The 22,638-nt window shown below is 42.7% G+C and overlaps 1 protein-coding gene and 1 non-coding gene across 9 annotated transcripts in view; one reads left to right on the forward strand and one right to left on the reverse strand.

Annotated features, from left to right (window-relative positions):
* Abraxas1 (BRCA1 A complex subunit) overlaps positions 1-22,638 on the reverse strand; it is a 41,063-nt gene that overhangs the window by 5,817 nt on the left and 12,608 nt on the right. For 6 of the 8 annotated variants that reach the window (XR_389290.4, XR_001784743.2, XR_001784744.2 and 3 more), the window contains exons 2-6: positions 10,213-10,464; positions 7,899-7,989; positions 7,344-7,380; positions 4,544-4,610; positions 1,391-1,584 (exon numbers count right to left, since the gene is read on the reverse strand). Coding sequence is in view for 4 of the 8 variants with exons in the window: in XM_006535217.4 (XP_006535280.1) it covers positions 1,391-1,584; positions 4,544-4,610; positions 7,344-7,380; positions 7,899-7,989; positions 10,213-10,344 (521 nt within the window). In the remaining 4 variants the exon portion in view is untranslated. Of the gene's footprint in view, positions 1-1,390; positions 1,585-4,543; positions 4,611-7,343; positions 7,381-7,898; positions 7,990-10,212; positions 10,465-22,638 lie in introns of those variants that run through there. The other 2 variants (NM_172405.3, XM_006535218.2) reach the window with 2 other exon arrangements.
* Gm26286 lies at positions 20,663-20,796 on the forward strand. The gene has a single exon (XR_003956074.1). It is a non-coding gene; the product is annotated as a small nucleolar RNA SNORA42/SNORA80 family (small nucleolar RNA).

A 22,638-nucleotide genomic window follows, 5' to 3' on the forward strand; every position in this document is an offset into this window, starting at 1 on the left:
CTTTTCTTCCAACGCAGGTTCTAGGGATGGACCGCAGGTCTTTAGGCTTGTGGGACAAAGCTTTTTATCACTGGTTTGGTTTTTTGTTTGTTTGTTTGTTTTTGTTTTGTTTTTTTAATCCAACCTAACTTCAAGCTCTATACAGCTGAGTATAACCTTGGACTCACAATCCTGCCTGCGCTAGCTCAAGCACAAGGATGGCAGGAATGAACCACTATACTTACTGAAACCCTTAAAGGAAGGGGGTAAGAAAGGAAAAGAAACTTTGCTGGAGATGAAGCTCTGTGAGGGCTCCTGCCTGCCAGTGTGGATCCTGCACTGTGTCCTCAGCACACTAAAAGGCAGAACAAGTTCAGCAGCCCTGGTCCAAAACCTTGAAATCTGAGATAGGGTCTTATTATGTAACCTAAACTGACCTCAAACTCGAAATCCTCCTGCTTCCACTTCCTGGGATTGTTAAGTGTGCACCACCACACACAGCTTAAAATGTGAAACTGAACACTGTTACACAAAAAATTTCTTGAAAGGCCAACACAGGAAGATTGTGAGTTCAAAGCCAGACAGGTCAATCTATCGGTTCCTTATCCAGCTCAGTTTACTTGGTGAGGCCATGTGTCGAGGAAACACAGCAAAAACAAAGGAAGATGTCCCATCTGACCTTCATGTGCCAGGTCAGTACCAACATATGTTCCAAGCTTTGTATGATAATCCGTTATCTGTAATCCTAGCACTAGAGAGACTCAGGTGATAAGACCTCAAGTTCAAGGCCAGCCTAGGCTACACTGTCTCAAAAAAGAAAAGTGCAATATTGTTAAAAAATTAACTTCAGATTATATTTATAGGATATATATGAATTTTTGTTTAGACATGAGCCTGTTCCAATCCCAAGGTATTTTTAGTGTGTATATGCAAATATTCCAAAATCTGAATGAAGTGTGTGGTTCTGTCTAGTCCTATGAGTTTGAGGTAAGTGATATTTCAACTTTAAGGTATTATGTTGAGATTTTATCTTATCCTCCATAAGCAATAAAATTAGCATCAATTGGTAGTACTCTTTTAACTTAATTCTTATAATCAAGGAGAATATAATTATACCCAAGGGAACTGCCTGGACTTACTGCAGTAAGCCATCAGGACTGTGATGAATCTGTGTCTACAGCAGCCCATACTCACATGAGTGCAGTAACACTTAGGTTCCAGGACACAAGAGTCCAAGCCATCACCCCTGGGCCCCATTTCCTTGCCCAACCCTTGTTTCCCCATCTATTATTAACATTAAGGCTTACTGTCCCAAGATTATGACATCAGTGCAACACTGTATGAAGACACTTGGAGCTACAAAGCACTATGAAAAGTCTACTTAAAATAGCCAGGACCAACCAATACTTACCCCCTTTGAGGTTTATATAAGGCGTGTTCCAGGCAGTGAGTGGAGCAGCTTTCTGTTGTTATACTCGGTGTTAACAACAGGAAAACCAGCTCAGGGCTTGAAAGATGTGTCTGTAAGTTTCTGTGGAGTAACTGCTCTCTAAATGTCATGATCTGATCCGAGTGACGACGGAATTTATACCAACCCACCACAGTCTGAAGAGATACAGGAAAAAAATTAATGGTCTTGAGGCAGTAGCTACAGTGTAATCAGTAGCTCCAGGACACTAGGGGCTGAAGCAACAAGACTGTAGTGTAGCCTGGGGACACAACAAAACTAAACAAATTTGCCAGGGTCTCTCTGTGTGGCCTTGGCAGTCCGCAACTCAGTCTGTAGACCAGGCTGGCTTCAAACTCAGAGAGATCCACCTATCTCTGCTTCTCAAGTGCTGGGATTAAAGGCATCACCACTAAATTTGGCAAAACCTACCTGTCTTAAAATGGCGCTTCTAAGTGTTGGTAAAGCTTGGGTTATAATAAATCAAAAATATACTTAATACAAAAACCTTTCAAGTGATTTTAAAATCAATGTAAAGAGTTTAACATTTAACTAATCAAGTGTTTACATAGGATATGAATGTTTTCAGGGAGTGGCTCCCTAGTGTGTGGAATAATAGCATTGGCATCATTAGGGATTGCAAGGCAGCATGTGTGTGGTGGTTGTTAAATCAGTATGAGCTGGGAGTGAAGCTCAGTTTGTAAAGTACTTATGTAACATTCATGAAGACCTGGTCCAACAAGTTCATGAATAACATTAATAAACTTTCAACCTGAAAAATAATTCTCATTACTAAATAGTAATTATAGCAACAACAACAAAAACCCACCGTACATTTATTTGTACATTAAAGCCAAAAAATTAGAAATGGCTCTTATACCTGTAATCTCAGCTTTTGGAATTCAAAGGATAACAAGTTCAAAGATGAAGTGGGCTACATGGTGAGGTTATCTCAAAAACAAAACATTCATTTTGAAGGAAAAAGCTCTCATAAATATACTTCCTAAATAATCAAATTAAGAGTACATTACCACAGTCAGCTATTGGATGGAACACAAGGCCCCCAATGGAGGAGCTAGAGAAAGTACCCAAGGAGCTAAAGGGGTCTGCAACACTATAGGTGGAACAACAATATGAACTAACCAGTACCCCCCAGAGCTCGTGTCTCTAGCTGCATATGTATCAGAAGATGGCCTAGTCGGCCATCATTTGGAAGAGAGGCCCCTTGGCCTTGCAAACTTTATATGCCTCAGTACAGGAGAACGCCAGGGCCAGGGAGTGGGAGTGGGTGGGTAGGGGAGTGGGGGGAAGGGTAAGGGGGACTTTTAGGATAGCATTTGAAATGTAACTGAAGAAAATACCTAATTAAATAAAAAACAAACAAACAAACAAAAAAACCAAAACAAAAAAATTTATTAGAGTCTTGATTGCATCTATGGAAACATGCTAAAGTAAAATATTAAACAAGGGGGAAAAAAAAGGGCTGGAGAGATGGCTCAGAGGTTAAGAGCACTGACTGCTCTTCCGAAGGTCCTGAGTTCAATTCCCAGCAACCACATGGTGGCTCACAGCCATTTGTAATGGGATCTGATACCCTCTTCTGGTGCTACAGTGTACTCATAAACATAAAATAAATAAATCTTAAAAAAAAGAGTACATTACACTTGCTGTGTGCACATGTGGCACGCACGTGTGTGGGTGTGTGCATGCGTGCGCTTGTGTATGTGCATGTGGAGATGAAGTGTGGTGAACAGAGGACACTGTGTGAAAGTCATTTCTCTCCCTCTATCCATCCTGTTAGTCAAAGGATTAAGTTCAGGTCATCCGGCTTCAAAGCCAGAGCATTTGCCCACTAAGCCGTCTTGTTGGTTCCAAATAATAATCTTTTTTTAAGTTCAACCATGTTCTTTTAAGATACTTTTATAAGTGCATGTGTGTCTTTATGCATGCATGCAGGTATGTATGAGTGCTACCCTTGGGGAGCTCAGCGGACAGCAAACAGGGCTGTTTTCTCCCTCTCTCCAATGGTTTGCACAGATTGAGCTCAGGTGTCAGGCCTTGTGCTGGGTGCTAGAACAGTGCACCCAGAGCCTTACGGAGGCAAGGGAGCACCAGAGCCACGTCCACAGCCCTTCTCTTTCTTTCTTTCTTTCTTTTTTTTTTTTGGCTTGCAGGTGTCAGGATCTCACTGGGTTGCCTGAGAATAAATCCTCTTCTGTCTTGGCTTCCCTCAGACCTGGGATTACAAGTATACACCCACTATCTGAAAGAACTTACATTATTAAATCTACTTCCATTCTAAATTCGGATGTGTGTTATCATTCCAAGTGACTGAAACTTTCCCTGAAATTTTCTTCTATTCTCAGACACATAAAATTTTAAAGACAAAAATGCACACCTCAAAAAGAGCTTAGATTGGAAATGGGATTCTGAATCTTCCATGACTTTTACCTAACACCAAGCACATGGAAGGGCTAAATGGAACTGCTGTATAGGAAACTGCAAAGCCTGGCTCTGTGACATATACCTGAAGCCCCAGCTACCTAAATCCAGCAGTCTGAGACAATAAATAACAACAGCAACAACAATAATAAAATCCAGTGATGTGAAAATAACAGAAATGGATTCACTCCTAGAGTAAATCAGATGGGAAAAGGCTGTGCTTAAGCCATAAGCCAGAGAAGTCAGTGTGCTATCACAGTAGTCAAAGGAGCAGTGAGGTGATATTTTCCATTTTCTGTGTATGCTTTGCCTGCTTGTACATCTGTGTACTATGTGCATGCATGTATCCAGGGGACAGAAGAAAGCATTGTATCCCCTGGGACTGGACTTCTATCTGGTTGTGAGCTGCCATGTGGGTGCTGGGAACCAAACCCAGGTCCTCTGGAAGAGCAGTCAGTGCCCTTAACCAACTGAGCCATCTCTCCAGCCCCAGGATGGATACTTTTAATGAGTAGTTTTGCTTTCAGAGAAACACTGCCTGAATTTCTGGGAACAATAAGTCTTTTCTTACATGCTCTAATGAATGCTATTAATATTGCTTAAGAGTTCTATAAAAGTACCGGTTTTTAGGATCACAAAATAGCACAAATAATACTAACAAAGAAAAGAAAATACCTTTCTGACATTTGAAAGAACCTTCTTCAGTGCATGTTCGTTTACTTCACCTAAAGAATTATAAAAGCTACAAAAGTAAAAATTAAAAAGTTTCCAAGTAAGATAGAAATTTGAATAATTTTATTAGTACTTTTAATTTTAGTAACTCCTAACCCACATTATCCAACCAAAATTCGTGCCTACTTATCATATGAACTCCAACAATAATAGAGAAAATTTTAAGATTAACACTTTAATAGTAGAAACATTATGTCCATAAGCAACAACAACAAAAAATAGAAAAACTTCCAGGTATGAGCTGTCTATCACATTTTTAAACTAAATCAGAATAAACTATTCATTAGTACAAGAATCAGACTGTTCATATAGGCAGTTCACAACTCAGTTCCCTTCCTGGTAACTGATAATTTAGGATAGGATATACAATGAATAATAAAGAACAGTGACGAAGGACAACGATCCACTGCTAATCCCAAAGCTGTATGTTCAGGGTTTTGGGGACTCTGGGAAGGGGAGGATAAATCTGACTTAATCCACTGGTTTTTGTAACTGGACTGTCTCAGATATAGAAAGAATAATTCTAAATGATTCTAAACCATTTCCTTGTAGCTTAGTCGTCTCTTCCTGTGAGAGACTCCAAGTAATAGTTCCTTCCCTGTGTGGGTGTAGTCTGTGCATGTGTGTGTGTGCACACACGCGTGCCCCCGTGTTCATGGATGTGTGCACTTGTGATCAGGTGTACACGCACAGAAAAGCCAGAGGGTGAAGCTGCTTCCTTCACCAGTCACCACCTTATTGCTTGACCATGCGTCTCACTGAACCTGGGCCAAACTTGGGTCTTCACTCCTGTGCGGCAGGGAGTTAACAGTGGAGCCGCCTCCTCACTCCTAGTCCTTTTCTTTGACATTGAGGAGGTAATATTCCTTTTTATAATGCTGAAATAGTAAACCAAGCCCTATAGGATTTTATAGGGCTTCTTTTTCCTTGAAATCCTTAAGTATACACTGGAGACATTTACTTACATGGAAATGACCAATATCCTATTTGGTAACACCTTTAAGCTGAGCTTGGTACAGGCCTATGAATCCATCTACTAAACAGGTTAAGAGAAGACGATCTCAAGTTCAAGGCCTGCCTAAGCTACAAGAGTGAGTTTAAGGCCAGCCAATAACTTAGTCACACAATGTTTGAAACAAACACACAGCCTGGGATTACAGCTCAGCAGTGTAGTGCTTACCTAGCAAAGTAAAGGCCTTGGGTCAATCTTGGTACCACAAGAAAAAATAACTCCATTAAAAATATTTTAATGGGTTAAGGGGTAGCTGGGTTTGTTGAAAGACAACTGCTATGGCATTTGTGACTTGGATAAAGACTGAAATTGTGACAGTTCCAGAAACCAATGCCCAGTTTCTAAGTTCAATCCCCAGAGAAAGAGAAGGGAAGAGAGAAAAAGGGGAGAGAGGAGACAATAAATAACAACAATAATAAATGTTATTGCTGTATTTCTTTAGCACGGTCCATTTCTAAGCATCTCAACCTGGTATCTAAGGTAGAAAGAACCTTGGGATATGTAAGCATAGGCTAATAGTATAAACACATGAGAACACTGATCTTATGTCAAGCTTCTGCAGTTTTATATGGAAACATAATAATCCAGGTATGGTGACAAATGCCTATAACCTGACACCTGCAAGGCTGAGACAGAAGACTCTGGAGGTTAGGACAGCCTGGGCTACAATCAGAGCCCTGTTGTCTCCTCACTCCCCAAAAGGATACACTTTAAAGAATCCATACTTAAAGGCCAGGCATAGTGGCATAAGCCTTTAATCCCAGCACTCAGGGGGCAGAGGCAGGTGGATCTCTGTGAGTTCAAGGCCAGCCTGGTCTAAAAAGCAAGTCCCAGGACAGCAAGGGCTACACAGAGAAACCCTGTCTTGGAAAATCAAAAGCAAAAACAAAAAAAACAAACTATGTTTTAGGTTTCAATGACCTGTTTTCAAGAAACTTGTAGACTTCTGAAATGAGCAAATCAGTGTATTTGCTGACACTACTAAACTAGCCCAGACACTACTAAACTAGCCTGATTCTTAATGTAGTTGCCCGGAAATACAGGTTCTCTTAATCCTTTGCTGATCCAGAAGGCCCTTCAAGAAGTCTTTTCTAGGAGGTTCCACTAAGAACTCCCCGTTCAATGACTAGACCTGCACGTCCAGTGTGTAAGAAGGGCTGTAAGCAGACTGACTCCTTCCTGCTTTATCAGTCTGAGAACACCCCAGGCTGTCTTGTCATACTTTCTTCCCCACAGATCCCTCTTTACCACGTATGCCTTGTAACTCCCACCGTCTTAGACATGTATACACTGTGTGAGAGTGTACGACACTCATTCTTTTTCTCCTGTGGCTGATATAAATCATAAAACAGTCTTTAAAATAACACCATCCTACGGTTGTGTCTGTTTGCTTGGTGACTGTTAGTGACATTAAAGTACCTGTCAGTCATGAGTTTATATATGCAATGAGAGGATTGTGTGTGAGAAGAAAAGGCAATTCTCAGAGAACACTGGTTTTTCAGAGGCAGTAGAAGCCAGCTAAGGGTAACACAACTAATGAAATTACAGATGCAGTTGATGTGGACTAGTGTACCTTAGATACTGAAAAAAAAACAAACAAACTTCTATGTAACCAAGACACTCAATTACCATGTCTGGTTATGAAGACACTGTTAGTTTTTAAAATTATTTACCTTGCAAACAATTGTCACAATGGATAATTTACTTGTTTTTACTAATACTATTACTCACCTAAAAAGCCGGTAGCATGGGATATATTTCTGAATGTCTAGGAGAAAAAGGATTTCTAGTCATGAGTGTATTAATTGCTTGCCCACTGCCCACCACCCTGAGGAGCGTTTGGCCTCCCGCTAGCTAGGAGCTTCACTATGCAGAGCTCATCCCTCTTCAGACCACCCTAAGACAGACCACGCTCACCCAGAAATCAAGTGACTCCCAGACATGCAGGGCTAGAAATCCAACCTGGAGTCCCACCTGGAACTGCAAGTGTTACACTCCCTAGACAACAGCAAATGTGTAGAGCTGTACTTCTGATCCTCCTGCCTCTACTTTCTTAGTGTGAGGATTACAGGTGTGTACCACTGCACCCACACTTTTGGTTTTTTCTTTTCTTTTCTTTTTTTTTTTTTTTTGGAGTGCTTTTCAAAACATTACCGTATATATGTTAACAGTTTAAACACACACATGTGTATATTCCCCAGAACAACTAAAATATAAGAGTGAAAGTAACACTTATGCTGCTTGTCCTCGGCATGCAAACTACCAAAACAGAACTAAGTGACTCACCAATTGTATAAACAACTTTAACGTTGTCCATCTGTGAATCAGTAATGCTATTCTTGGCTTCACCTTTCATTTCACCGAGGAGAAAACCTTCCTATGAGAGTAAACAAAAGAAGCAGTATATGAAACACACTGGCTAGGGTCAATATTCTATCTCCTAATCATATCTTCTCAGAATTTCACAATATACAAATGTGTTATAGGTAGTGGGCACATGGGTAACTGGGAAAGGCTGAGAGGGAGACAGAGTGGAACTGATTTGTTTGTTTGTTTGTTTTGAGACAGGGTTTCTCTGTGTAGCTCTGGCTGTCCTGGAACTCACTTTGTAGACCAGGCTGGCCTTGAACTCAGAAATTCGCCTGCCTTCTGCCTCCCAAGTGCTGGGATTAAAGGCGAGCGCCACCACGCCAGGCTGAGTAGAACTGACTTTAAAGGGCTTGGTAATAGTTTGGGAAGGCAGAGAGTGAAGCACCCCTAACTCAAATGCATAAAAGTTTTAAGTCTGTTTAAGAGCTCAGCTGAGCAGTTTGTCTTGAAGCGCAAGGCTTCTGTGGACAGTTGTAACAAGAGGGTAAAGTCCCACAAGATAATCCAAATGAGCAGCCCAAGTCTGGATTTTACACATATTTCTGAGTGTCAGTGGAGGTTTCTTAGCTATGGAATGCTAAAGTGATCAATGTTTTCAGATGTAAATCTGTCTAAAAATTATTAAAAAAAAATAAAGATTTGTAATTCAGTTACATCTGCTTCCCAGTGGGTCTACTGTGTGCCTGTTTTCTTTTAAAATACAGGCAGCCTTTTGAGTTTTTGTTTTGTTTTCTCATTTCAGTGACTCAAGTTTTTTCTTTGGGTGCATTTAAAGATCAAGTGAACTCTTCTATTCATTAAAATTGGTTTATAATGCCCTGCCTCCATTTCATCAAAATAATCGAACGACCAACCAAACAAACATAGGAATGTCCCAGTCTTTTAACAGAATCAAGTGGGTAAAAATCTGCAATTGCAAATGTTCTTGATTTTGATACTCCCAATGTTAAAAACTAGGAAAAGTACCAGTCAATTCTAAGTACAATTATTCAGAAACCAACTCTAAAAACTTTAGTTGAGCTGGAGGGACGATTCAGTCATTAAGAGCAGTGGCTGCTCTTGCAAAAGAACAGGATTTAGTTCTCAGCGCCCACATCTTTATCTCCCATTAAGTTCCAGGGGATGTTATGCCCTCTTCTGGTCTACTTGGGCACTGCCCATGTGTGATCCACAGATGCTCAGTAAATGACTCTTCAAACAAACAAACAAAAGTTAAAATATCTGAGAAACTAGGGTCAAACACCAAGATGTAGTGTACAAGGGCTAATCCTATAAACTACAGACTTAGGGCAGTTTACTTATGTTCACGCTAAACATCTTCTAAAATAAGTCCCACAGATACACACACACACGTGTTTGTGTTTAGTATGAAGTTTGTGTATCATCCTCCCGTAGAGCCATGCTAATGTATCATCCCATTATGTGCTGCCCGGTGAGTACCTCGCGCATTCAAAGATGTCATTTGTTTCCCCCTGGTATTTTGATGTACTGCACATCAAAATCATTGTACACTCCTATCACTGGGACTGTGCTGAGAAGCAATTTAGGCAACGCAGATCTGACACTTAAAGCGAAGGACTCAACAGTTCAAATACCTTACTCCACACTGTTCAGTATGGTGCTCTCTGCACTGTATTCGTGCAGACCCCAAACTCATTTTAGATGTTTCTAGTTTCTTTCTTTATGTTACTAAGAACTTAATACAAGATGCTACTGCCAGACCTCAAAGTTTTACGGTAAGTTTTTAATCTACCAAAAAAAAAAAAAAAAGCCTTAAAATTTGTTTTCAATGTCACTCACGGGCTTCGAAAGGAGGCAAAGGCTTAAAAATGCATTTACACATCTGATCCTGGACAAGGTGCGTTTGTAACGGAAAGTAGCACAGAAATAGCCGGATCTTACAGCCTCATGCCAGGGTAGCCCTACAACTAGCCAGCCCCTTGCGGCTGGGTGCGGGGTCTGGCTCGCCCCTGCTCGTCCTCCCGAGCCTCGCGACGCTCACGCGCTGCGAGTAGGACCCGGCGCCGGGATCCTTCGCACAGCAGGGTAGCGAGGCAGGTAAGCTGCCCGACTTTCGTCGCCGAGCCGGAGGCCCCGGGGAACTTTCCTCCAAGCCCAAGGGCGAGCAGAGAAAAAGGGCCCGGATGAGAGCCCGGGAGGGCGCCCTGCTCCGCGAACCCACGGAGCGAGCGGGGACTGCGGGCGGGGTCGGCAGCCGCGCCCGGCTCACCGTGTCTGAGTCTGTGTTGAGATGATGGAAAGTGAGCGCGCCGAGCACGAAGCCAGACAGCACCCCCAACGTGCTCTCGCCCTCCATACTGCCGCCTCGGTCGCTGCCGCCACAGCCACTATCGCGGAGCATGACGGGAGGCTGGAGCGTAGGGGCGGGGCTTGAGCCTGCGCACCGGGAGACGCGGGTTGTAGGGAGCGCGGTGTCCTCTAGCCGGGTAGGGTGCTTCTTTCATCAGCTTGGCTGAGACACCTGCAGCATGCATGGAAAACACTGTTTATGCATAGTTTAAGGCTACTAATGGTTGTAAAAATAAGAATCGCTTAGCAATATTTTAATACCACGGATATGTCTTTTTGGGGTTTCCACTGCCCTTCATCTATTGGAACTTATGGAAGATCAATAACCAGTGGTGGGTGGGAATTATCTTCTCTAGAGTATTCCCGCTGTGTTGCGTTATTCTGTCTGTGTGTATTTGATTCTTTGGTTTGTTTGCTTGCAATTATAAAGTTATGAACTGAGTCTAGTTTAAAGACTATGTATGTTTATAACATTGTGAAAGTTCAATGATAAGCACGAACATATTGTGTTGGATCATTTGATATGACTAAAGTAAGTGAGAAGGTGAGGGATTGACATGTATTTCACACGTGTCATACACAATTTAAAAAGCCGATGGTTTTTAAATAATTGAAACTTGGCAAAGTGGCATGCTCCTGAATTGCATTAGTATTGCATGTCTCAGTTTTGTTGTGCAATAGCCAGGATTAGCTTGTCAGTGGCAACATGGAAGAAGTCACAGCTCCACTCTGTGGTCACTAATAGCTTGTGGAGTTCTCCTCCCCCTAGGAAAGGAGAATTTATAGAATACATATGTATAGTGCCGGGCGGTGGTGGCCCACGCCTTTAATCCCAGCACTCGGGAGGCAGAGGCAGGCGGATTTCTGAGTTCAAGGCCAGCCTGGTCTACAGTGAGTTCCAGGACAGCCAGGGCTACACAGAGAAACCCTGTCTCAAAAAACCAAAAAAAAAAAAAAAAAAAAGAAAAAAAAGAAAAACATATGTATAATACATATGTATTATAGAATGTGTATGTATTAATATATATTCCGTGGTACTATCATATGTATCACATATATAATTATACATAATACATGTAAAGGCCCATGGTATTTAGTTTTCATTACATGAGCTAGCCACCAGAGTTCAAGGCTGGTTGTGACAGGAGAATAAAGACAACAGTCCTAGATGACAAAGATCCTACCCAGCACGTACATTTCCCACCCTTTGACCTCGGCACCTCCCCCCCCCTTGTGAAGGAGTTCTCATGTACCCGAGTTCCCTAATATGCAAGTTTGAGGGGAGAAATAGTTTCCCACATCTCAGAATACAAAGTCTTGAATAAACCCGATTTCCTTCCACCAACTCTCATTCTCTGAATATTAGCTTTTAAGTATGGAGCAGATGACCTTGGGTGTGGTGACATTTCTGCTGAATATTAATTGCTTTTCTGTTGCTGTGATAAACCACCATGACCAAGGAACCTTACGGAAGGGACGGTTTATTTGGGCTTACACATCCAGAGGGATAGGAGCCCATCACCGTCACAGCAGGGAGCCTGGCAAGCAGCAGGCAGGCATGGTACAGCAAGCAGAGGACACCCTGAACCTCGAGAAAGATGCAGAGAGAGCAAACTAAAATTGGCACAAGTCTTTTAATTCTCAAAGCCTGCCCCCAGTGACTCCTTCAGCAAGACCACACCTCCTGAACCTATCCAAATGGTGCCACCAACCAGAAACTATTCAGATTTCTAGACTGTGTGGGCATATCTTTGAGACCATCACAGCTGTGTTCTGGGATAACACCCTCACTAGACCCTATTGCTGTCTGAAAACTACATCACCATGTTGTGACCGTACAATGGTATACAAAGCAGTAAGAAGAAGTGTTAATCCTACCAGGTGAAAATAAGACTAGTACCACAATTTTTGAGCAAAATGTAAAGCAGGCTTTATTAGATACTGGTCAGGATGATGGACACCGGCCAGTTCCATACCTTGGATGCCCAGAGAATGGCTGTAAACCCCACAAGACTCCGTATTCCCACGTTCATCCAATCAACAGCAATCATATCCGGACATACTTCCTGCCTACATACCTCTCTATCATGCATGTGACCAAGCACTTCCTGTGCAGCTGGAGCAACCAACCTTCTTCACAGAAGTGAAAACACCTGGCTTGTTATCTTACTTGAACCGCAGCCCCCAGCATTCCAGGAAGCTGGCTGCCCTTGGGCAAGTGGGGCTTACAGGTTAGAGGCGTTTTTTGTTTTATAGATCTCTTAAGCACAGTAGTTAAAACTTAACATATAACTTTAGCCCTCGCAGAACTGAAAGTAAAGGCATGCGTATGAATTTGTGGGTTGCATGATGAGGGAAATCTAATACTGTATTATTAACCCCTGTGCAGAAACAAAATAGGAGGACATTCTTTCAGCTCAATTGTATCAAGTGTCTGGAAGGGAAACTATGTGTCTTAAAGACCCTTCTTGCAACCACAGTGGCCTGTGTGAATGATGAATATACAAGGTTACTACTGGTGGAAAGTTCATCTCTAAAGCTGAGTTAGCTAATGGAAAGGTATCCAACCTTCAAAACAAAGCAGGCCGACCCAACAGCAAAACCGGAAATGCCACGCTTTTATCCTGTGTCTAGTTGCCCTGGAGATGAGTCAACGCTTTTTTAATTCTTGGAGCAGTTAACCGAGTTAAGCAGAACACATTCTTTACTTGTATCCATCAAAGCACTCTGGGTAATTTATTTCCTCTCTCTGAAGGGCCACTGACCTGTACAGTTGTATGGTTCATCCATGTCTGTCACACATGATCTGAGAAGGGCTTTCATACCATGGTGACTTCAGATTTTGGATGATTTGGGGGGCGGATGTTCCCTGTGTTTTCAGTGTGTGTGTGTGTGTGTGTGTGTGTGTGTGTGTGTAAGCTTCGGAGGTGGCCCTGCCTTTTCATGAGTGTCTGTTCATCTGCTTCATGAAGACTACATCAGGAGATGCCACGAAACTTCACCTGCTGAACTATTTATTATCAAGGCCATTTCAGACACAGGAAACAGGAATGTTACTCAACACTCTGACCTGGGTTGGGGGTGATACTCTTCTGGTTCACCCAGGTCCTTGTTGTCTGACAGAAAAGAATTTCTGGGGCTGGAGAGATGGCTCAATGGTCAAGAGCGCTGACTGCTCTTGCAGAGGTCCTGAGTTCAATTCCCAGCAACCACATGGTGACTCACAACCATCTGTGATGGGATCTGATGCCCTCTTCAGGTGTGTCTGAAGACAGCGACAGTGTACCCACAGACATGAAATAAATAAACAAATCTTTTTTAAAAAAGAAAGAAAAGAATTTCTGCATGAATTAGAGTAAAGTAAAATCAGCAAGTCCACTGGTTAAGCAAGAACACAAGACAAACCTGACCAGTCAAAGTGGGCGTCTAAGCACCCGGGCTGTAGCCATAATTGACTAGGGGCTTACTTACAACTTACTTAGAACAACGCACTCGGACACTGATTTTAGATATTAGGGGAAGCATTTTTTTCTCATCCCCAGGATTTGGTCCCTGAGGCTTTCCCCGACGCACCCTGTAGGCTTGCAGCTGGAGCAAGAAGAGCGCCAGAGGTAAACAGCGTTGACTCGTCTCCAGGGCAACTAGACAAGGACGAAAGGCTTGACATTTCCGGTTTTGCGTTGGGTCTGTCTGCTTTGTCTTGAAGGCTGGATGCGTTTCTATTAGCTAACACAGCTTCAGGGGTGAACTTTCCACCAGTAGCAACCTTGTGTGTTCATCATTCACACAGGCCACCGTGGTTGCGAGAGGGGTCTCTATGACACATGGTTTCCCCTCCAGACACTTGGTACCATTGAGCATACATTGGCATGTTTCTTTCTGATTTCTGTGCCCAGTCCTCCAGCATCTCTTGCTACCTTTAACAAGCTGCTTTGGAGGGACTGGATAGACTAGTGGTTAAGAGCACTTGCTGCTCTTCCGGGGGACCTGGGTCTTAGCACATACACAGTAACTCCAGTGGATCAGAGGATCTGAGGTCCTCTCCTGGCCTCAAGGGCAGCAGATGCAGACATGTATACAAGCAAAACACCTACACACATAAAAATAAGCTGATTTTAAAAGCATGAGTTGCTTTTATAAAACTGGGGTAGTTTGTGTTTAGGTGGTCACTACTCCCGAGGAGGCTCATGCAAGAAGCTTTTGGGGCCGGGCGTGGTGGCGCACGCCTTTAATCCCAGCACTTGGGAGGCAGAGACAGGCGGATTTCTGAGTTCGAGGCCAGCCTGGTCTACAAAGTGAGTTCCAGGACAGCCAAGACCATACAGAGAAACCCTGTCTCGAAAAACCAAAAACCAACCAAACAAACAAACAAGCAAAAAAAAAAAAAAAAAACATTAAAAAAAAAAAATTTAAAAAAAAAAAAAAAAAAAAAGAAGCTTTTGGAGCCCAAGGCTTCAAAACCCAGCTTGGTCAAAACAGAGGAACACTGGTTTTAGCTTTATCTCTGTTGCTATGATAAAATAAAGCAAAGAAAAACAAAACAAAAAAACCACTCTGACATGGGCATGGTGGCATTTGACCTTAATCCCAGCATTTAGGAGGCAGAAGCAGGCAGATCTCTGAGTTCAAGGCCAGCCTGGTCTACAGATGGAATTCCAGGACAGCTGGAGCTACACAGAGAAATCTTGTCTGGAAAAAAAAAAAAAAAAAAACCAAAACCAAAACTATACCAGAAAAACACCCTGGCTAAGAGCAATTTAGGGGAGAAAAGCTATATGACATCCATCAGTGAAGGATGTCAGGGCAGGAACTTGAAGCAGAGACCCTGGTCTCTGGCTTGCTTGCTAGCAGGCTTATGCTAGAGGAATAGTGCCATCTACAGAGGGCTGTGCCCTGTTACGTCAGCTAACAGCCAAGACAGTCCCACAGGAATGTGTTCACAGGATAATCCCGGTGATCCCTCCCTTCTCAGGTAATGATTTAAAGCTACTAGAACACTATCTCAAGGGGGAAAAATATTAATTAAAAAAGCCAAATTGTTCCCAGGTCCTGCAGATGAAATGAATCAAAATCGCTGGGGGGGGGGGGTAATGTCCAAGCATTGAAACATTTTCAGCATAATAATAATAATGGGAGTGCTAAGTTTTATTTTATTGTTTTATTTTTATTTTATAAGTATGAGTGTTTTACCTCCATTAATTATGTCTGTACACCAAGCTCGGGTACAGTGTTCTTGGAGGCCAGAAGAGGGCATCAGACTCCTTGGGTTTTGAGTTACAGATAGTTGTGAGCTGCCAGGTGGGTTAGGAGTTAAGCCTGGGCCTCCTGAGAGAGCAGCCAGTGGTCTTAACCACTGAACTAGAGCCCCAGTTTTTAAAATAACTGCTTTCTAGGAGAATATGCATGCTAGTATCATAATTTTAAGAATGAATAATCTTGCAGGGTTATGAGTAAGCTTGGGCAAGTCTTACTTTATCACTATAAAGACACTGTAAGTACCTCTGTGGGAGAAGAGCCGGGGACAGGACTAAGAGAAAGGAGGACTCTTTACTGATGCCAAGCAGTTCCACCTTTGAAGCCCGCAGAGAGCAATTCGCAGACAGGCTTGCCCACCCAGTGCAGAAGCAGGCTGACTCTTTTCTCGGCTTGCTGGGAAGGGGCTATTAGGTTTCAAATGCTGCATTCTGGACCGACGTCCTTCCTCTGGAAGTTGACTGTCCGTGCTGAAGCTCTCTCCAGACAGCTGGACCCGACAGAACAAGCTGTTGTAGATTCTATCCTTCACTTCAGCCCTTAACTAGGGAAGTGAGTCAGGCTGACTTCAAACAGGCACCAGCTATTTCTGACTATCGCACCTGGTGGGTGTGGTGAGAACACCTAAGATCACAGAAACAAAAACACTTTGTAAACTGTGAAGCTGCTTGTGGTAGTTATTATCCTTGGTATGTCTTGCTAGGCATCACAAAGTAACAGGGGTACTCAGCAGGACCCGCACCATGACCCCCAGTAAGTATATGTTCTAAAACCCTGCCAAGTAGCCTTAGACCACTGAAGCTTTGGACACACACACACACACACACACACACACACACAGAGCCATTTCCCTGGTAACACTAGAAATGGAAGCATCAGTTTTACAATTCCTTGAAAGTTCACATACCATATGTGAAAGTAGCAGTGTCTGGCTTTGTTCTAAGTTTCATCTCGACATCTCTAGCCCTGGGTAAAGAGCTGGCATTCTAAGCTGCCCAAAAGGCAATGGGAGGAATATTTATCCCCTCTGTTGCATAACAGTTTCCTCAGAAATTGAAACAGGCCGGGCAGTGGTGGCACACGCCTTTAATCCCAGCACTCGGGAGGCAGAGGCAGGCGGATTTCTGAGTTCGAGGCCAGCCTGGTCTACAGAGTGAGTTCCAGGACAGCCAGGGCTACACAGAGAAACCCTGTTTTGAAAAACCAAAAAAAGAAAAAAATATATTGGTTGGATAAAGATGCCTACAACCTATAGCTGGGCATAAGAGAGGTGGGCAGGGCTTAGGTTCCTGGGGCTTGGAGTCTGAAGTGGAGACCAGGAGAGGAGAGGAGAGGAGAGGAGAGGAGAGGAGAGGAGAGGAGAGGAGAGGAGAGGAGAGGAGAGGAGAGGAGAGGAGAGCAGAGGAGAGGAGAGGAGAGGAGAGGAGGTGGATAGAGAGAGAGAGAGAGAGAGAGAGAGAGAGAGAGAGAGAGAGAGTTATTTTATGTATAAGTACAATTATAGCTGCCTTCAGAGCCACCATGTGGTTGCTGGAAATTGAACTTAGGACCTCTGGAAGAGCAGTCAGTGCTCTTAGCTGCTGAGCTACTCCTCCAGCCCCATCATCATACTTTAAAGGATAGATTTAAAACACTCCAGCTGCAAGAGGTCTGTTGGTATATAGCATCTGGACAAATACTTCTTGATTAACCAAATGGACGAAGAAATTTCTGAAGTGTCTACTAATAACCTTTTAATCATTCTGGTTTTTTGTTTGTTTGTTTGTTTGTTTGTTTTTTGTTGTTGTTTTTTCGAGGCAGGGTTTCTCTATATAGCTCTGGCTGTCCTGGAGCTCACTTTGTAGACCAGGCTGGCCTCAAACTCAGAAATCTGCCTGCCTCTGCCTCCCGAGTGCTGGGATTAAAGGCGTGCGCCACCATGCCTGGCTAATCATTCTGTTTGGAACAAGCTCCTGTGCCAAAACTTTACTGATTGTAACCATCACCAGAGTATATATAAAAATACAAATTTTACATACTCACACCTACACATACACATTATACACACATGCATGCATAGATACACATCACACACATCTACATACCACATAGAACACACACACACACACACACACACACACACACACACACACACACAGATTTATAAAGGGCTGAGGGAACGACTCAATTAGTAAAGCACTCACTACGCAAATGTGAAGAACTGAGTCTGAATCCTTAGAACCATTCTAAGCTGGGACTGTAGCACACCCCAGCAATTCTAATGCTCCTATAGCAATATGGGATCAGAGGTCGGAGATTCCCCAGAACTGCACGAGCCAGCTAGCCTGGCATAGCCAGCAGTGAACAAGAGCTTGAAAGTAAGGACCAAAACCCAAGGTTGTCCTCTGACCTCCCCCAGCCCCCATTGTGTGCTGTGGTCACACATGTCCACACATGTACATACCTGCACACACAGACACAAGATCTACAGAGAAACAAATGTAAACAAGTTCTTGTACTGAGAGTAGTACTCTGGATCCTACCTAGAGTGGCCGAATCTTGGCGCAAGCTACCACTGAGATGTTTTATGTGCCCAGCTGCAACAAGACAAATCCTCCTTGCAAGGTAGGCTAGTGTATGCCAAGGCCAACTGAATCACTGGTAAGTACAATGGAGTGCCCATACACTTGTAAGCTCTGTCTTACGGTTGTTATTGCTGTGATGAAACACCATGGCCAAAAGCAATCTGGAGAAGAAAGGGCTTATTTGGCTCACATATCCTGAATCACAGCCCACTGAGGGAAGCCACATCAATCACTAGGTAAGAAAATACCCTACAGGCTTGTCTGTACAGCCCAGTCTTATGGAGGCAATTTCTCAATTGGGTTCCCTCCTCTCAGATGACTCCATCGTGTGCCAAGTAGACATAAAAGCAGCCAGAACACCTTCCCAGACACTGGTTGTGTCCACTGGGAGTCTGTAGTTGCCACTACTGCTATAGAAATCTCAATCTAGGTTTCAAATTAGCTTTCCTGTAGACTTGGGGCTCCATGAAATTGCAGCTTGTTGGAGGTTGGTGGGTTTTCATGAATTTGAGGACAAGGCAGCTGTGTGTTGTTGTTTACCACTCCACAAGTGGCCCTCAGTAATCGGGAAACATTTTCAACCAGCTCAAATGAGCAGTTTTCTTCATTGCTGGTACCTTTGCAGCAATGGGAGCAGACAATAATTTTACCTTTTCCCAGAGAAACCACATATGTCATCTGTGTAAGTAAGTTTATTTAAATTCCACAGTTGGCCAAGATTGCCAATTTTTCTAGCAAAACACAGACATTTAATGGGTCTGGCTCACTAGTTCCATTGAGGAATGTTGTAAGTCTCTGGTCGTGAAGAGAGGTGGGAAGTGGCAACTGCCAAGTGCTTAAGCACAGAATTGCTAAGGAAGGATGTCGTGTCATTGGTGTCTGGTGAAGCAGACACCTGTTGACCTAGGTTGTCCATCCGTCCATCCATCCATTTGCTTAGTACACTGATTGAACATCTGCAACGTGCAAACAGTGTACAGACGCTAGTGACTAGAAAGTAGTACAGACAGTCTGTGCAATAGAATTCGCTTCTGAGAAACTCTGATTGCCTTGCACGGTCGAGTTTCCTGCATCCCTCGTTATAGTACTTGCTGGATTTTGCTGGGATATGTGCTTTTATCTTCTGTATATCAAGTTGATTTATGGAGTTTTTAATATTGAGGAGAAACATTATATGAACCCCACTGGTATAAAAAGCCCAAAATATTCAGCTGTATATGTTTCAATCTGACAGCTTGATGCATACATTAGATTTGACAAGGATTTGAACTGTCTTTTCTTCACTTGATCCAAATGTTCAGTGTTAAAAAAAATAAAAAGGCAGAGACCCCCTAGCTCCAGCCTCATGTGTAGCAGGGGATGGCATTGTCTGGCATCAATAGGAGGAGAGGCCCTTGATCCTGTGAAGGCTTGATTCCCCAGAGTAGAGGATGCCAGGGCAGTGAGGTGGGAGTGGCTGGGAGGAGGAGCAACCTCATAGAAACAGGGGCAGGAGGATGGGAGATGGGGTTCTGGAGGGGAAACCAGGAAAGGGGATAGCATTTGAAATGTAAATACATAAAATATCCACTAAAAAATTAAAAATAAATAAATAAAACGGTCTAACCCCAACAACCTTCGGTCCTTTGTAACTGCTTAAGTATCTTTGATGTCCAAAGAAGCACATTGTTATTGCTTACAGAAAACTCTCTGTGACCATCCACCATGCATGAAAATATGAAGTTTTTTTTTAACGTCACAAAGACTTAAGTCAAATTTAAAATCTTTGTTAAGCTAAATTTAAAACATTTTAGGTTCATCTATTTTATTTTTATGTCTATGAATATTTATTCACACATGTGTGTGCACCATGTGTGTGCCTGGCACCTATAGAAGTCAGAAGAAGGCATTCAATTCTGAAATTGGAGTTATGGGTAGTTCTGGCAGCCATGTGGGTATGGGAGTAGAACAGGGTCCTCTGCAAGAACAAGTACTCCTAACCACTGAGCCATCTCTATAATTATTAAAGTACATTTTTCATTTTTCTCTTGAATAATAGCAGAACAATAGTCACATCCTGAACTGTAACTAAGTTTCTGGTTGTAGTTCAAAGATCTATAAAGAGTAACCAGACATGGTGGTTCATGTTTGTAAACCCAACTCTCAGGAAATGGAGGCAGGAGAATAGTGAATTCTCAGAGTAAACAGCAAAACCTTGTCTCTCATTCATACACACACACACACACACACACACACACACACACACACACAAAACAATATAATACAATATATAACATCATATAATATATGATCATTAAACATTTCTTTATGTAAAAAAACTTTACACAAATGAATATTTAATGAACTAATAAAGAGAATTTTAACATATTTTCTTCCCTTTAAAATCATGTTTAGACTGAAGTAGAAATATTACTTATAAAGTAGCATAAAATAAAAGTTTACTTATATTTTATGAGATTAATTTTATCTCCTTAACATTTTTTCTCTGAAAAAATACATAAGCAAATAAAAGCATGTAAACGCAGAGAGAATGTTAATTCTGTTGGGTCAAGTGCATTAGTTTGGATTTATGGCAGGCCCCTTTCCCTGGGCCTCTCATAGTGTTCTGTGCTAGAGCAGCTCTTGGCTCTGAACCATTGCCTGGCCTGTGTCTGTAGGCTGCTGGCACTGAAGTGGGTCACACAATAAGAAGGGAAGAAGAAAAAAATTTTTTAAAAATGTTGGGTTAAACTTTGATTGCAAAATTTTTGTAATAACTATATGTCATTGATATTTTTTAACATAGAAAGATGTGGGTTCTAGTGTATACACAGAAAAGAAAGACATTTATTTTTTATTTTTTTCTATTTCTGCCTTCTTTATATATATATATATTTTTTTTAATTAGTTATTTTCCTCATTTACATTTCCAATGCTATCCCAAAAGTCCCCCATACCCTCCCCCCCCCACTCCCCTACCCACCCACTCCCACTTTTTGGCCCTGGCGTTCCCCTGTACTGGGGCATATAAAGTTTGCAAGTCCAGTGGGCCTCTCTTTCCAGTGATGGCCGACTAGGCCATCTTTTGATACATATGCAGCTAGAGTCAAGAGCTCCGGGGTACTGGTTAGTTCATATTGTTGTTCCACCTATAAAGAAAGACATTTTTAAGCTGAGCTTGTTTTTGCTGTTAAAATATTGGTTTTAGCCGGGCGTGGTGGCACACGCCTTTAATCCTAGCACTCAAGAGGCAGAGGTAGGTGGATTTCTGAGTTCGAGGCCAGCCTGGTCTACAAAGTGAGTTCCAGGATAGCCAGGGCTATACAGAGAAACCCTGTCTCAAAAAACCAAAAAAAAAAAATTGTTTTTAAAACTTTTCAATTATCAATGTGTGTGAGTACCTGAATGTACTTTTGTGCAGGTGTTTTGTATGCACCTTCAGAGTCCAGAAGAAGGCACCAGATGCCATGAACCTGCACTTGCAGGAAGTCAGGCGCTCCAGCACTACCACCCATGTGGTCCTCTGTAATAGTAGCAAGTGCTTTAAACCACTGAGCCATCTCTCCAGTCCCTGGCTTTGTTTTGTGTTATTTTGTTTCAATGTTGAGAACACAGGCCCGCAAGCATAAGTAAACTAGTCAGCTACAGCCTTAGCATCACTATTATCAGAGGCAGCAGCATCCTCTGTGTGTGTGTGTGTGTGTGTGTGTGTGTGTGTGTGTGTGTGTGTGTTGCACAGCATTGTTACCTGCTCAGTCATGGCATCATCCTTTTTTCTTTAGGTGTGATGATCTGCAGTTGGGGTAGAGAGATCTCACTCTATAGCCAGACTGTCTTAAACTCTGTAGCCCAGGCTGGCCTTGAACCCAAGGTAAGCCTCCTGCCTCATCCTTCTGAGTGGTAACTCAAATGACTTCCCACTCAGCAGTTGAAGGATTTGTCAGAAAAGCTAAATGTTAGAAGTGGCTCAACTTGTAAGAGTCTGGTTCTTCTCTCAAACTTTCTTCGCCATCACAGGAGACCCCAGTGGCCTGTTGCATGTCCTGCTGGTATACATGGAAGAGTTCTTCTGTGCTGCCGTATGATGTGGGCCTGGGTTTCCTTAAAAGGATACTAAAGGGCTCTCTCTAGTAGGCCAAAGCATTGCTGACAGGTCTGCCCACCCCTTTCCCTCTCCCTTGGTAAACATTAGGTTATATTCCTAAAGCTAGGCCCCAAGGTCTGTTTCTTCATTTGGTTACTGACTCATTCCCAAGACTAAACGCCAAGGTCCAGCAATCAAAATTCATTATTTGGTTACATAGCTAACCTGTCCAATCAGGTTACCTATTACCCTAGCACAGACTTCCCCCTTTCTCCTTAAAACCCCACCCCTGAAACAAAACAAAACAAAACAAAACAAAACAAAACAAAAAACTCTGCTATTTGCTGTCTACCTTTGTCTGATCCAGAGGCACTCTACCCAACCATGCATGGTGGTCCACTTGTATTTCCCTCTCCCACTGAGACCTGGGGCTCCCTGATTTGGCTAGGCTAGCTGGCCAGTAAAC

Source organism: Mus musculus, chromosome 5 (genome assembly GCF_000001635.26).
Source record: "Mus musculus strain C57BL/6J chromosome 5, GRCm38.p6 C57BL/6J".
Classification (NCBI taxonomy): Eukaryota; Metazoa; Chordata; class Mammalia; order Rodentia; family Muridae; genus Mus; species Mus musculus.